Below are 14,017 nucleotides of genomic sequence, written 5' to 3'. Positions count from 1 at the left end.
TCATTAAATTCCACTCCATGGTGCACTTATATGCATCCCCCCCACCCCCAGTCCTATTGTCTTCATAAAACCACACAGGTTGGCTGGTTTCCAGCTCTCTGGGGTTGCTTGTTCCTCATCTGGAGAGAAGAAGGCCATCAATTTCCTGTCATGCTGATAAGATGCCCAGCACGCCCAGCACGTGCTGAATCACCAAGTTAGAAGCCTTTCTTTCCCACAGCATTATTCCTATTCATTCTTTGGTTGAAATCCCTGAATTTGGCCAGATTGTTTTAAACAACAAAAACTCGTATGATTTGCATCCTTAAATTTCAGGGTATCAAAGGAAGGGTGTCAAAGGAAGAACTTATTAACATAGTCTATACAATTCTGTACAAGCAAGGGGAAATCATAATATAGCTGCTGCATTATGAGATCAGATGGGAACTTAGCAGATTTGGAGATATTTCTGAAGGGAGAATACTGACCTGTGTGCTGAAAGTGAAAGCTACTGCTTTCCAAAGCGGTCACCAACATACTTTATAGAGCAACCATGTTTGCTGCAGGTACATTTAAATCTCCCTAAGCCCTGAAGTATGAATGAGGTACATATTGTTAAATTTCCACATACACACATCTGGTGGCCCATGGCTCTCCAATGCAGTCATGCCCATTAAAAAAAAAGAAAAGTGTGTTTGTCATTCAAACTTTGGACTTTTGCTGCGGAAAACACCAGTCCTAGTACGGTAAAAAAGGCAAAGGACCCCTGGACAGTCAAGGTCCAGTCAAAGGCGACTACGGGGTGCGGCACTCATCTCGCTTCAGGCTGAGGGAGCCAGTGTTTGTCCACAGACATGTGGCCAGCATGACTAAACAGCTTCTGGCGCAACGGGACACCGTGACGGAAGTCAGAGCGCACAGAAACATTGTTTAGTCCTGGTAGTCTCTGTGGCAAAAATAATTGCAAAATGGCCATTGCTGTGTGGGGAAAAAGTGGTTTCAGAAGACCTGGGTTCAGATTCTCTCTCTCGGATGTATTGAAAGAATGCTAGGCAAATTAACATACAGCCATCCTCATGCAAAACTTTGGCAGTTCCCACCTTGAATTTGAAGTACAATTTAGCAGCTTAATTAGCAATATTTCTCTTGCTTATGATGTCCCCAATTGCTTCAGTGCAAACCAGTGAACTCCCATCAGATCTGGAAAATAAAAATGGCTGGACTGAAAATCCTTATAAGGGCTGGACACTCGCACATGGACACACACAGAGGAACAGGCTGTTGAGTGCTAACAGCAGTGATTGTCCCACAGCAAGCTGAGGAGGCCATACTGACTGGTTGAGAAGAAGTCATCCTGTTGGGGGCAATCTCTGTGGAGGAAGGCTCACCAATGTGCTTTCTGGACAGTCTCAGGAAGAGGTGCCATGGGCTTGTAGCCTTCTCCACCGACTGGTTCTTCATATTTGTATTTAATAATCCCATAGGACTACTGCAGGAGATCCAATACTCTATATTTTTGAACATCACAATATGAAGTTGGCTGGGTTAGTTAGTCTTTTTATTGCTCTTTTGTTTTAGTGATTAAAAGCTTATATATCAGTTATTGCCTTTGTCCAAATACATGATTGCTGGGCACTCCTAAGAGTAAAAATAATAAAATTTCTGAAGAACCCACAGTGAAACAATAATTTTAAAAGTAAAAATGTGAATGGAAAAGCGCTGACTCACAACATAATCAATAAGAGTTTGTTTTTGTTTAAGGATGCAAAACTATGCAGTGAATTTGAGAGGTGTGAGAAATGAAGGAATGTGTTAAACTTTTCATACAACATAAACAATACTTCAGGCTTATCTAAATAACAACATAGAATAATTATATGCCAGTTAAACTATCATGGTTTCTTAAAGAATCCTGTAAATTTAGCTTGGTAACGGTGTTGAAAAGTCTTTCTAGCACCCCTCACAGAATGCTGTCCAAGGGTTTCTTGCCAGAGGGAATGACTATTAAATAGGTTTAAGTTTGATGTGAGGTCCACATCCTATTGAAGTCAATTGATCTTAATGTTTCTGGATTTCGCCTTATATCTAGACAGGAAATTCACTGTGCAATATAATAATTATTGTCAACCACTGCTGGCAGGAAGAAAAAAACTTCTTAATGCATAATTTGTTGACTTGAAATGTATGGGCATTTACTTTAACTAGTAATGTTACAATTGATAAAATTGTAACATTACTAGTTAAAGTAAATGCCCATACATTTCAAGTCAACAAATTTATTTGGAAATAAATAAATTTGTGTTATCAATTGAACTTTCTGTAATATATATTGAACTGCTTACTGATGAATAATGATACACTACCTGAAGTTGTAAGTTGAAGTGCTTTCAAAGGTCTTAAAAATGCTTTTGTTTATATGAAGAAAAAAGGATATATTTTTATTGAGAGACTGTACTCCTACTTCAAATAAGCCAGCTGCTCTGTGTAACACTGCTGTCCTGGGAGTAAATCCCATTGAACCCAGTGGGGTTTATTTCTGAGTGGACATGTGTAGGATTGCACTGTTAAGTGTGTCTTTCATAAAACCAACCCTTGGAAGTACCACAATTTCAGAAGGTAATGTTTTGAACAGCAAAATTTCATCAGAGTGGGTTGAGGGTCCAATTAACTGCTAAAATTAAAACTGACAGTCATAAAGATTTCCATTTGGCAACCAAAGGCTTGCAACATACAATAATTCAAAAATAAATAAAACAACACTTGAAGGCATGATCCATCAAAATAACATGAAAGCTTCAGACCTGTTAAAACACACTTTAGAGAAGAAAAAGGCAGTATCCTGAAGTTCATCTACTTCATCAGAGCATTAAACCATGCTATAATGTTGGATGTTAAAAATAAAAAAAACACTCCACCCCCCGTAATTAAAAGATATCAGATTTGTAACAACAGATAACAATCTCAAAATGCATATGGTGAAATTTGACTTACTGGGTTCACTAAACTGATGTCTTAAGGCAGCAAAAGGGATTTAAAAACACAATGTAAATAAATGGAATCCACTCCAACTTCAGGCAGAGGGGTAAGTGCCACAAACTTACTAAGTCCAATCGCAGATGAATAATGTAGCCCCTCAAATAGGGAGAAGGAATCGCTCCAGGAACTCCTAGCGCTGTAATTCTCCAGCACCTTTGCAGCACACAGTGTTTAAAAGTAGAGTTTTAAAAACGCTTAGTTTGTAAGCAACATGGGTAAGCCCTTGGGTAGAGAAGCACTTGCTGCAGAGTTTGGGACAGCAAACCTTTACAATGAAGTGGAAATGTCAGTCAAAAGCAAAAGAACAAGGCAGCATAAAAAGGTCCTTCTGCTTGTTGCATTGCATATATGCTTAATTCAAAAGAATTGTAGATATGAACAAGCAAGACTTTCCTCCGTTAGTAAAACATGCATCTCTTTTGTGCAAAGCCTTTGTTTCGCTCAAAATTAAGGCGTGAACAATACAAAGGACACCTCTGAAAGATAGCGACTTCAGAAAACGTTTCTTCCCTTCTTATCTGTGTTGAACTTGCCTCCTCCATTATGTCTGCAGCTGTCAGTTAGCAGAATCCATATGTTCTTGCCTGGTAAGAAGAGGCTTTCCACTGGGGCTTGCTGAATGTATGTGCATCTCCTTTACCGTTTCCAGCAGTGCTTTCCTCTCCAGTTCTAGGGTGAGAATTGTCTGCCTCAGCTTGCTTTCATTGTTGAGCAAAGCATCAACCATAGCCTCTAGGTTTTGGATCTTTCCATTTGCCATCTTAAGGGACAAACAAGAAACATATACAGATTGCTTGTGAGGAAAACAAGTAAGAACACGCAGACTGCTCCCTCAGCACACCTTTCTATTCCTCTTATGTGAAGCCAGCTGAAATTCACATGTGCAGAACAATAAATACAGTAAAAGGTAAAGGTAAAGGGACCCCTGACCATTAGGTCCAGTCGTGACCGACTCTGGGGTTGCGGCACTCATCTCGCTTTATTGGCTGAGGGAGCTGGCGTACAGCTTCCGGGTCATGTGGCCAGCATGACTATGCCGCTTCTGGCAAACCAGAGCAGTGCACGGAAACGCCGTTTACCTTCCCGCTGGAGCGGTACCTATTTATCTACTTGGACTTTGATGTGCTTTCGAACTGCTAGTTTGGCAGGAGCAGGGACCGAGCAACGGGAGCTCACCCCGTCGCGGGGATTCGAGCTGCCAACCTTCCGATCGGTAAGTCCTAAGCTCTGTGGTTTAACCCACAGCGCCACCCGCATCCCATGAATACAGTAAAGGTAAAGGTAAAGGTACCCCTGCCCATACGGGCCAGTCTTGACAGACTCTGGGGTTGTGCGCCCATCTCACTTAAGAGGCCAGGGGCCAGCGCTGTCCGGAGACACTTCCGGGTCACGTGGCCAGCGTGACATCGCTGCTCTGGCGAGCCAGAGCCGCACACGGAAACGCCGTTTACCTTCCCGCTGGTAAGCGGTCCCTATTTATCTACTTGCACCCGGAGGTGCTTTCGAACTGCTAGGTTGGCAGGCGCTGGGACCGAGCAGCGGGAGCGCACCCTGCCGCAGGGATTCGAACCGCCGACCTTTCAATCGGCAAGTCCTAGGCGCTGAGGCTTTAACCCACAGCGCCACCTGCGTCCCCATGAATACAGTACAGCAATCCAAATTACTGGCATACTTAACTTACAGCCAGTTTTGGAGTTTCATCTTTCTACACAAAATGAAATTGAGCCTATACTGGGACAATGCAGATGAAGCTTGTTTCCCTCATGGCTTTTTTTAGAGTTTATGAATAGAGTAGAATTGGACTGCATCTAGATAAAAAAAGAACGTGGGACAAATGTGGACATCAATGTTTGGTGCAGGGAAGATTCCTGCCAACAATGCAACGACTAAACTTCTCCACAGCCACCACTGGGGGAAAATGTTCTCTTTGCTACTTAATAATGAATTAAATTTTGTGTATGATATATTCTCCACATTCCTTCCAAATCTTGTTTACTTAAGCTCCAGAATAACTTAAGCCTACAACATAATACTGAGTAGAAAAACTGAAAGCCAATAAATCTACGTCATGAATTGACTAATTCGTGTGTAAATTTATTAACCAAGGCATTTTAATTAAGAATAGCATTGTTAATCCAGAGCCACATCTATCTAGCATGAGCCTCACGGATGCTGAGGAAAGGAAACATGAATCATGATTCAGACCAAACAAATAACACAAAAAAGGCCTGCCAAAGACTGTGAAATTGGCTTTTCACCTCTTCAACTTTAGCAAGCTTTGACCTGGGAAACATGAACCTGGATGATTTCTATTCTTTCCATCTTTTTAGTTCCCAATTTTGATCCCAATGGGAAAAAACCATGCTCAAAACAAAACAAAAACCAAATGGGAAACAGTGTGTGTTTGTGTAGACCTTGGAGAGCAACATTTGCACTATTTAAGCAATTTCTGTTGATGTCATAGAGCATAACAGTTGCTGTGTTGGCTAAGCAGCTCATAAATTTACTTCCTTCATCTCATCTTTTTTCTGCTTAGCAATTGCCTGTATCCCCATGGTACAGATACCTGGTATTTAAAAGCTCCTGTTATGCTCCTGTACAAGATGAGAGAGAGATGACAAATCCACTAGGCATTTCAGGACTTTTATTTTTTTAAAGATAATCAAATCCCATAGCCATCTGATTTTCCACCAAGAGGGGTTCCAGAAGCTAGATGTGCAAATGTTTTTCAAATACAAAAACTCACTGATTACTGATGCATCCAGCTGTAAATAAACTAGCCACTGAGCTAAATTTAATGTATATTGTATAATGTGCAATCAGTACCTGCAGCTCCTCAAGGAGGTCAAAGTTTTGTTTACGTAAATTGGTGTTGGCTTTTTCCAATTTATCCATCCTTTGATTGTCATTGAGAGAAGAATCTATCAATTCATCTTGAAGCACATGATATTCAACTTCATAAGCTTGCAGCTGTTTGGCAATATCCATCTCAAATACCTAGTACATATGTAAAATGGAAGAGTGCCTTGATTTAAAAAGAAAACCATAACCAGAAAACCCACTGTATGCATATGCTGTATAAGATCCTGTTTGGCTCACTGTCTATAAGAAATTGGGACGTCAGATAATCCAAACATTCTTCCCAAGCAAAATTTTTTGTCTATCAGAGTTTCATTTTTGCTGCCTCTGAATCTTTTTTTTCTCTCTCTCTCTCCAGTAACAGGGTGACCAGCTAAAAGTAGTATCAACCACTTTAGTATCATATAGAAGCATTTTTGTCATGAGAGAATGCCCTCATGACATGTCAGGTTGTTTCACAGCTAGTTTCATAGCTAAGAGGATCACATTATAGATCACGCTATTCATTCATTCATTCATTACACTTGTTCAAAAATGTTATGAGCCTCCTGAGATAAAGTCTTGTACAAATTAAGGGAACATTGAAAACACAAAACACCCAAATGCCTAACAAATAAGTTAGCTCCACAAGTTATCAGGTGCATTTCAGGATTACAAAGGAAGTCAAGGCATTCAGTGGCTAAGATCCTATTAGTTTTTGAAAGTCAAAAAGGGCTCGTCTGAATAAAGAGCATTTAGAATATTAATTCACACCAGAGAGATAACCAACTGTATGCAAAACATAGTAAAACCACAGACAATTGTGCTCTTCCAAGGGGCTAGACTAATAGAGCGCATCTATTTTGCTATGAGTTGTATAGATTAGATGGCTGAACTATACACCTACAACATCTAGATCACCAAATGCAACGTGCTTAGATTGTAGAATGGTGCAATACCCTGAAAGGAGGAGTCATTAAGAAATGAACTGGGGAAAGCCTTACTACAGATTTCTAGAAAGAACGGTAAGAGGGGCAAAAACTGGAATGCCAGACATGCAGGGATACCAAGGCCTTGGAATCTGAGAGGCAAGGAAGTGAAGCATTCAAAGGGTTTGATGGAATTGGGCAGGCTGCAAAGTAGGACCTGGTGGGAGGTGAAGGGAGGGATGGACAGACTGTGGCGTTTAGAAGATGAAATGTCAGGGAAATGATGAGAATTGGTAGAATGGCTAGGAGTCTCAAGTAAATATTATTTGCCCTTAATTACTTTCTCTCCCTTGCTTCCATTTTGCAGAGCATTAGCTTAATTTCTTGCTTTCAGGAAATACTGCATTATATTATGTGGAGAGGAAACTCAACCTTGATTCTTGTGCACAGGACATATTATACTACTGCCAAACATCCAAAGCATTTCCATTGTTCAAGTAAACTGTCCATGCTCACTATGAAAACACAAGAGGAAATCTAGCTATATAATCCAGCTATAATATTACCCCCAAACAATTCTGGCTAGTCTCTACAAATATTTCTTAGCTCTCCGCAAGGAACATCTACATTCTCCAAGTGCATAAGCCAACTCAGTTGTGGGTGGGTGGGTTGAGTACAAATACATTTCTTGAATGGGGCATCAATAAATTACTAGTAATTTTGCAATTTACATCTTCCTGGTAATACCTAGCTTCATACCTGGTTTATGGTTTTTTCCATCTGTACCAAACCCAGATTTGGGAGAATACATTTAACGAAATCAACTATAGTTTCCAAGTTTTCATGTTGCAGAATTAAGGGCTTATGGCTTCCCAGCAAACTTAAAGCCACTTTAAATATAACTTCTGATCCTTGGAGAAACAGCATGTCTGGGGGGGGGGGGAAGAGTGGGTGGGGGGAGAAGGCAAAGAAGAAATTATAACGAAAATTTTAAGCAGCTTGGAATCCACCAAATGCTCAAGTACCACTGTGTATCAATAATTGTTCTGGTAATGGCAGCTATATTCCAGTTCTCCGATTTGAAGATTTCTAACAATATGTGACATACTGATAAAATAATGCATGTAGCAGTTCAATGTATCCTGCAGCAAAAGGCATATTTGAATGAAACAATGGAAGAAATAGACAGTTTTCTGTCTGACATATATCTTACATTGCTTTCCACTTTCACCATATGTGCATTCTACTGACAGCAGTTAGTTCCAGTCTAACCTTACAATCATTTGCCATCTATAATAAATGTTTGATGCCTTTCACTTAAATAAAGTTGGACAAAATTAATTTCCAGCAAGGCATCCAAATTTAAGAGAGCACACTGAAGGATAAAACTAAAACTAAAATTAAAATACATGCTAGAGTTAGGGCAGATAATGCTGAAAGCATAGCCAAGCAAAACTAATTTTCGATTTAAGCCAAGAGCAGTGTTTATGCAAGAAGCTGGGCGTGGAGGAGATAAGAGATCAGTTCAAGGTGACCTATGCTATGTTAGTGTGGCAGACATACCAATTGTCTTGCTCCTGTATAAAACAGAAGCATTTTATAATCTTCCTCAAAGATCTTACCACAGAGAGGGGTCAGTCAGGCTCAAGCAAGGGAGACAGGCCAAAGACCTCTTCACAACGCTGGAGGTGAAGAGGGGGAGAGCTGATTCTCCACCACTCCCCAAAGCAAATATGGAACCCGTTACTTATTTTAGCCAAAACATAATTCTGCTTCCAAGCTGAAGAGGGTCAGTGCAAGCACAATGCCTGGTTTCTGTGCCTGGCAGTGGGGTGGTGCTCTGACCCTGAGAGAAGCAAAGAAACCCTGCATGCTTTCATCAACTTTCTCTGAGCAGAGGAAGGACAGTAGAGGCAGGTGCAGAAGCCCACACACCTTCTCTGCCCCTTACCCACTAAGAAGGATGTGCAGGCATGGAGGGCTGCCTGCCATGGGGCTGGAGTTCTAGGTGCCTGGCAGAGAAACCCCACTGGCTTCTGCCGCCCCTTACAGTTTCACACTGAAGAAGAAAATCAGAGAAGCTTCTGCTTGTGCCTGACCTTGTGCCGCATCTCAAATATACATCAAGACCCTTCCCCTCTGGAGGATATCCACATGTCAACAAATTTCTTGGTTGGCCACCAGGGCCGCATATAATTTGTCGATCCCTGTACAACACATCAAACATTTAAACAAAAGGCCAATTGTTTTAAGAACATATCCAGGGCAAAGGTTTGCTGGATCTGGGTGGTGAGCCAGTAACGACGTAATGTAGACATCCAAACAAATGTCAGCATGAGTCAAAAATACACTCTGGAAACAGAGTTAACATTGTTTTTCTATTGCTGAGCAAATAAGAGAATACATCTTTTTTGTATAGGACCCTCATATCTACACGGGGGTGTTGAAAGTTCACAGAGGCAGAGAGAAAAAACAGAGGGGGGTTGAACACACAATGCAGCCCTCTAGTCCACACAGCCAATTTTTTAACTTAGAATTTCCTTATCTGATATCTGGGTTCCCAAAAGACCTACTCTAGCATAACAACCACAAGAGTGAGCTGCTAAACCAATAGGGCCCTGATTCAAATATTTATGTAAAAGAAAAGGGACTAATGTGTGCAATTCTCCTTTTCTTCTTCTTCATCTAAAGTTTCATAAAAATAATTCTTTGTTGTCTTTGGTGCCACAGAGTAAGTAACATGGCTACCCACTGCTGCAATTCATTATTTTAAAGAGAGAGAATGCTCTCCTTATACAAAGTTTTGTGAGTTACTTTCCAAGTATTGTTGCAAATCATTGCTTCCAGTGTAGCAAGCAAAGTTTTGCTTTTTTGTTATATCTCCTCCCTAACTAGTCTCATTCTTTGTTCCACAAAGCCCTTTTACTTGTCTATATTTCATTACATATGTACAGTGCCTTTCAAGTGTATTTGCTTTTTTAACAAGTTGCCTGTGTTTCTCTGCAAGAAGGGAAATGAAACAGAAAAAATGCACAATAATTAAAAACAACCACTCTACATTTGGAAACATATAGGGTGGGATATATACAGATAGCATATGTTTTAGTTTATGTGCATTCAAGCAAGACATTGATAAGTAATGCCAAAGATCATATTTTTTTATTATGCATGACTGTGAAGAGGAATGTTGGATTATAATTTCAACATGTTATATTTGGAATGTCAACTTGATTCCATACTAAGGTATGATGCAATCAATAGGTTTAGGCAGAGATTAGGACCTCCATCAAATTTTTGTCAACCATGGAACTTAGGTTAATAAGATGCAGTTCTGTCAAATCAGAATACTGTCCCAAATTACTAACAGCCTAAGCAAAATTCACAATGCTTTTGTGGGACTGTCCATAGAATATGACACATTTAAAAATGATTTTGTCCCATTTTAACCAATTGCCTATTTGTCAGAAAGAGTGGTTACTGTCATGAAAGACCTATTCCTCTGTTTACAAACAAAGATAAAGCATTTGACATGGTGGAACGAAAGCATCTGCATTTGCTATGCTCTGTCTCCACATTCTTGTCCAAACAATCTTAAGAAAACCAGTCAAGTCCTATTACCTGATTGGCTCATAAAAAGGTAAAGGGACCCCTGACCATTAGGTCCAGTCATGGCTGACTCTAGGGTTGCGGTGCTCATCTCGCTTTATTGGCCGAGGGAGCCGGCATACAACTTCTGGGTCATGTGGCCAGCATGACCAAGCCGCTTTCGGCGAACCGGAGCAGCGCACGGAAACGCCGTTTACCTTCCCACCGGAGTGGTACCTATTTATCTCCTTGCACTTTTGACGTGCTTTTGAACTGCTAGGTTGGCAGGAGCAGGGACCGAGCAACGGGAGCTCACCCCATCGTGGGGATTCGAACCGCCAACCTTCTGATCGGCAAGTCCTAGGCTCTGTGGTTTAACCCACTGATAGAAAAAAACTTCCTGAATTTCAAACAAATAATACATTTAATGGATCCTAGGTATCCTTAACATTTATTGTGACTTACCAAACACTCTAGCCACAAACCCCAGCGGAAATTGAGAGGCAAACATGGTAAGAAACCAGGGGGCAGCATACAGACTAGGTCCAATTTCATGTGCTTCAAAATGATTGTAGAGATCTCTATGGTAATCATGAAGAAGTCGAGAAAGTTGATACATCTGGATCTGCACAGGCAAATAAAAATAAAGGTTGTTAAACCAGACAAAATGTTTAAAGGACTTTTCCCTTGGACCTTTATGTGATGGTCCAAACGCACATTTATAAGAATGTAAGTCCTGGTGCATTCAGTTGAAATTGTGATCCTAAGTATACTTTCCAGGAAGCAAACTAAACTTTTCATATCCACAAATTAGCATTCACACACCTGAGAAAAATAAAAATAAAACTGAAGCTATTTTGTATTGGCCTTCTACATTGTATTCGGAAATGAAAACTATCCTTCTTCCCCTTTTTATGCCAGCTAAAAATACTGTGATTTGGTGATCTTCACAATCTTATTAAAGGATACTTTTGTTTTCTCTGAGGAAAACCTCATAAGTCTATTTGCACAACAGCCACTGGCAGCCTATTGACCTGCTAACACACTCCAAAATTGTGCCCCAACTTCAGCACATACACAGCTGACAATGTTCCCATTTGGCACCCTTCTCATTCAACCTTTCTGAGTACACAAGTAATAAAAATTCACAAGTGTTTCACGTATTGTGCTTTCTTTTTATGAACATAGGGTGGAAACACAATATATAATTCTTACAACATTGCATTTTTTAAAATATAAAAATAAAATAAATGCAAGCTGGAGCTCCAACCTGTAAAATTGTCATGTCAGGCCGATACTGCTTCCTCAGGCCCATGTCAAACATAAGGAACTTGAGCATCTTGAAGGCCTCTTCTTCACTCATATGAAGCAACAGCACACCGGCTACAAAGCTGAGGCCTTGGCAATAGCCGACTTCTGGATCCAAGAGGGAATAGGCCTTCAAGATATTGTAAAGTGACAGCTGCCCAGCTCCAAGCTGGGCTGAGAAATATGGATGCGTCGGAAAGGTGCGGCCTGTGAAAATTAAAAATTGGGGTTAGCAACACAAATATTAATAAAGCAAACATGCCACGTTTTCCTGTGAAGCAAACAATTTTGTTAGGCCACTTGTCTAATAAACTATAAAGTCTAATTGCTTTGATACTATAGATCAGCCTTCCACAACCTCGGCCCTCCAGATGTTTTGATACTACAATTCCCAGCATCCCTGACCACTGGTCCTGATAGCAAGGGATCATGGGAGTTGTAGGCCAAAAAAATCTGGAGGGCTGAAGGTGAGGAAGCCTGCTACAGATTGAACGATTTAAATCCAATATAGACTTTGCACTCTATATGACAGGAGCTCTTCTGTGACTCCTATGAATATGTTGTGTGTTTCTCATTGCTGGCAATCTGCCCCTTAAAAGACTCCTGTACCTGTATTATCCCCCTCCCTGCAAGCCTGCCAGTGTCTGCCTAATGTTGACTGCTCATGCCCATTACCTCACACCTAATTAAATAAAATACCTCGAATGTTTTTGAAAAATTGATGGCAGGAACAGGATAAACACAAGGAGCATGAGAATTGGCATCATGGCACACTCAGTCTTTTAATTTAAAGGTGGCTAACATGAAAACCATTGAAGTTAGTAAAATTTTGAAGGGTTAATCCTCTGTAAGGGCTACCATGTTTTCAAATTTCATGTGAAAAAACAAAAATGTTATGTCCATTTTAATCTGAAAATATGTTAAACTTTAAAGTTGGCTATCATGAAAACCACTTGAGCTACCCATCTGAAAGTTTTCAGGACTGATCCCCTCTGTAGGGACCACCAAGACTGAAAATGTCATGCCCCTATGTGAAAAAACAAGAAAGTTAGAGCTGATTTGGGTTCGCAATGCAAATGGTATTTCTGAAGATTTGCAATTTCCAGATTGTGAACTGGCTCCTGGTCAGAATGGGCCTGAAACGGATCTGATCCAGATTTACAAATTGGGATCACAAATCAGATTGGGGATCCATGTAGATGTTCCATGAGGATTGGGAAGAAAATGTTTGCTACTCTGAAAGAGAGCAAGACAAACAACCAGTTTTTCTTTTCTTTCACGTTAAAATACACTCAAGGTAGGTTTATTCCTGCATCCCCCACATCCTTTCAAGTGCAGCTAAAGCAGTCTTTTGTAGCTTCGCATTGTTAAATCTCACCCCACCCTTTAATTTCCGGAACACTGCATCTATGGGAGGTGTGTTGCCTTGCCAGATGCTATCAGGGCTCTCTTATTTCAAAAACTAAGACAAAGCCCGAAGCTAAGTCTTCCTGCAAACAGATTAGTGCTCTGCACACTGTATACTAGGAAGAGACTGTTTGATTTCTGGGTCTGGCTGCTCACTGCCCAGGCTGGCAGGAAACAGAGTGTTTCTGCAGATGTAGCGTGCTTTGCTTCCCAACTGGAAGAGCAGCTTGTATTGCAGCAGCTACCTCCCTGCCCAAAGTAGGAGTTGTTCCAACACACGCTGAACAGTTCTATTCAATGTCTCCTGTTTGGCAGAAAGTCCTGCCCAACCGAGTCACTTTGAAAGCATGAGCTAACTAGGAAAGGGAATAGATATCCAAAATGGAAAAAGACATAATAATAAGAATGAACAAGAAGAGTGCTTAATATTTTCCCCTTTCCTTTCTTATTACATGATAACTGATGACAGGTATTTCTGGAATACACCTTTCCTTGGAAGGATATGGATTAAGGCAGCAATCTGCTGTGTCTGATCTTAAAACTCACATGGAAGCTGGCTGAATTAACTGTGGTGAAAGGCAATTTGCACAGGCTCCTAAGCCACTCTCCCAGTACTATGCAACGCAAGGAGAAAATGTTCCCAAAACATTTCAAGCATAGGCTTTGTTTTCACAGAAAGAGGCTTAAGAAACAAGCAAAAGTATGTGTGATTCAGCTAAAAGATACAGCTACAGCGGAAAGCAGGCACAATCCAATACAACATTCAAATGAAGGGATCTAAACATTTAGCTTTAAATATTAGCAAATACTAATTATGTTTTTTATTCTAAAAAGCTGCTAAACTACCTCTGAATACAAACCAGCCAATATGTATATAATCTAATTTAAATGTATAGCTATAATATTAATACATGCTTTTTTTAAAAAAAACCTTT

The 14,017-nt window shown here is 40.4% G+C and overlaps 1 protein-coding gene across 3 annotated transcripts in view; it reads right to left on the bottom strand.

The window, feature by feature from the left end:
* Positions 1 to 2,239: 2,239 nt before the first annotated feature.
* Positions 2,240 to 14,017, bottom strand: part of TBC1D1 (TBC1 domain family member 1) — a 77,389-nt gene continuing 65,611 nt past the window's right edge. For all 3 annotated transcript variants that reach the window (XM_083754844.1, XM_083754846.1, XM_083754845.1), the window contains 5 exons: positions 11,638 to 11,882; positions 10,833 to 10,992; positions 7,542 to 7,711; positions 5,842 to 6,012; positions 2,240 to 3,775 (listed from right to left, as the gene is read on the bottom strand). In XM_083754844.1, the coding sequence (XP_083610970.1) occupies positions 3,572 to 3,775; positions 5,842 to 6,012; positions 7,542 to 7,711; positions 10,833 to 10,992; positions 11,638 to 11,882 (950 nt within the window). In that variant the 3' untranslated portion in view covers positions 2,240 to 3,571. The remainder of the gene's footprint in view (positions 3,776 to 5,841; positions 6,013 to 7,541; positions 7,712 to 10,832; positions 10,993 to 11,637; positions 11,883 to 14,017) is intronic.

This window comes from Podarcis gaigeae, assembly GCF_964106915.1.
Source record: "Podarcis gaigeae genome assembly, chromosome: 9".
NCBI classification, from domain to species: Eukaryota; Metazoa; Chordata; class Lepidosauria; order Squamata; family Lacertidae; genus Podarcis; species Podarcis gaigeae.
This window is presented reverse-complemented; position numbering and strand designations above follow the sequence as displayed.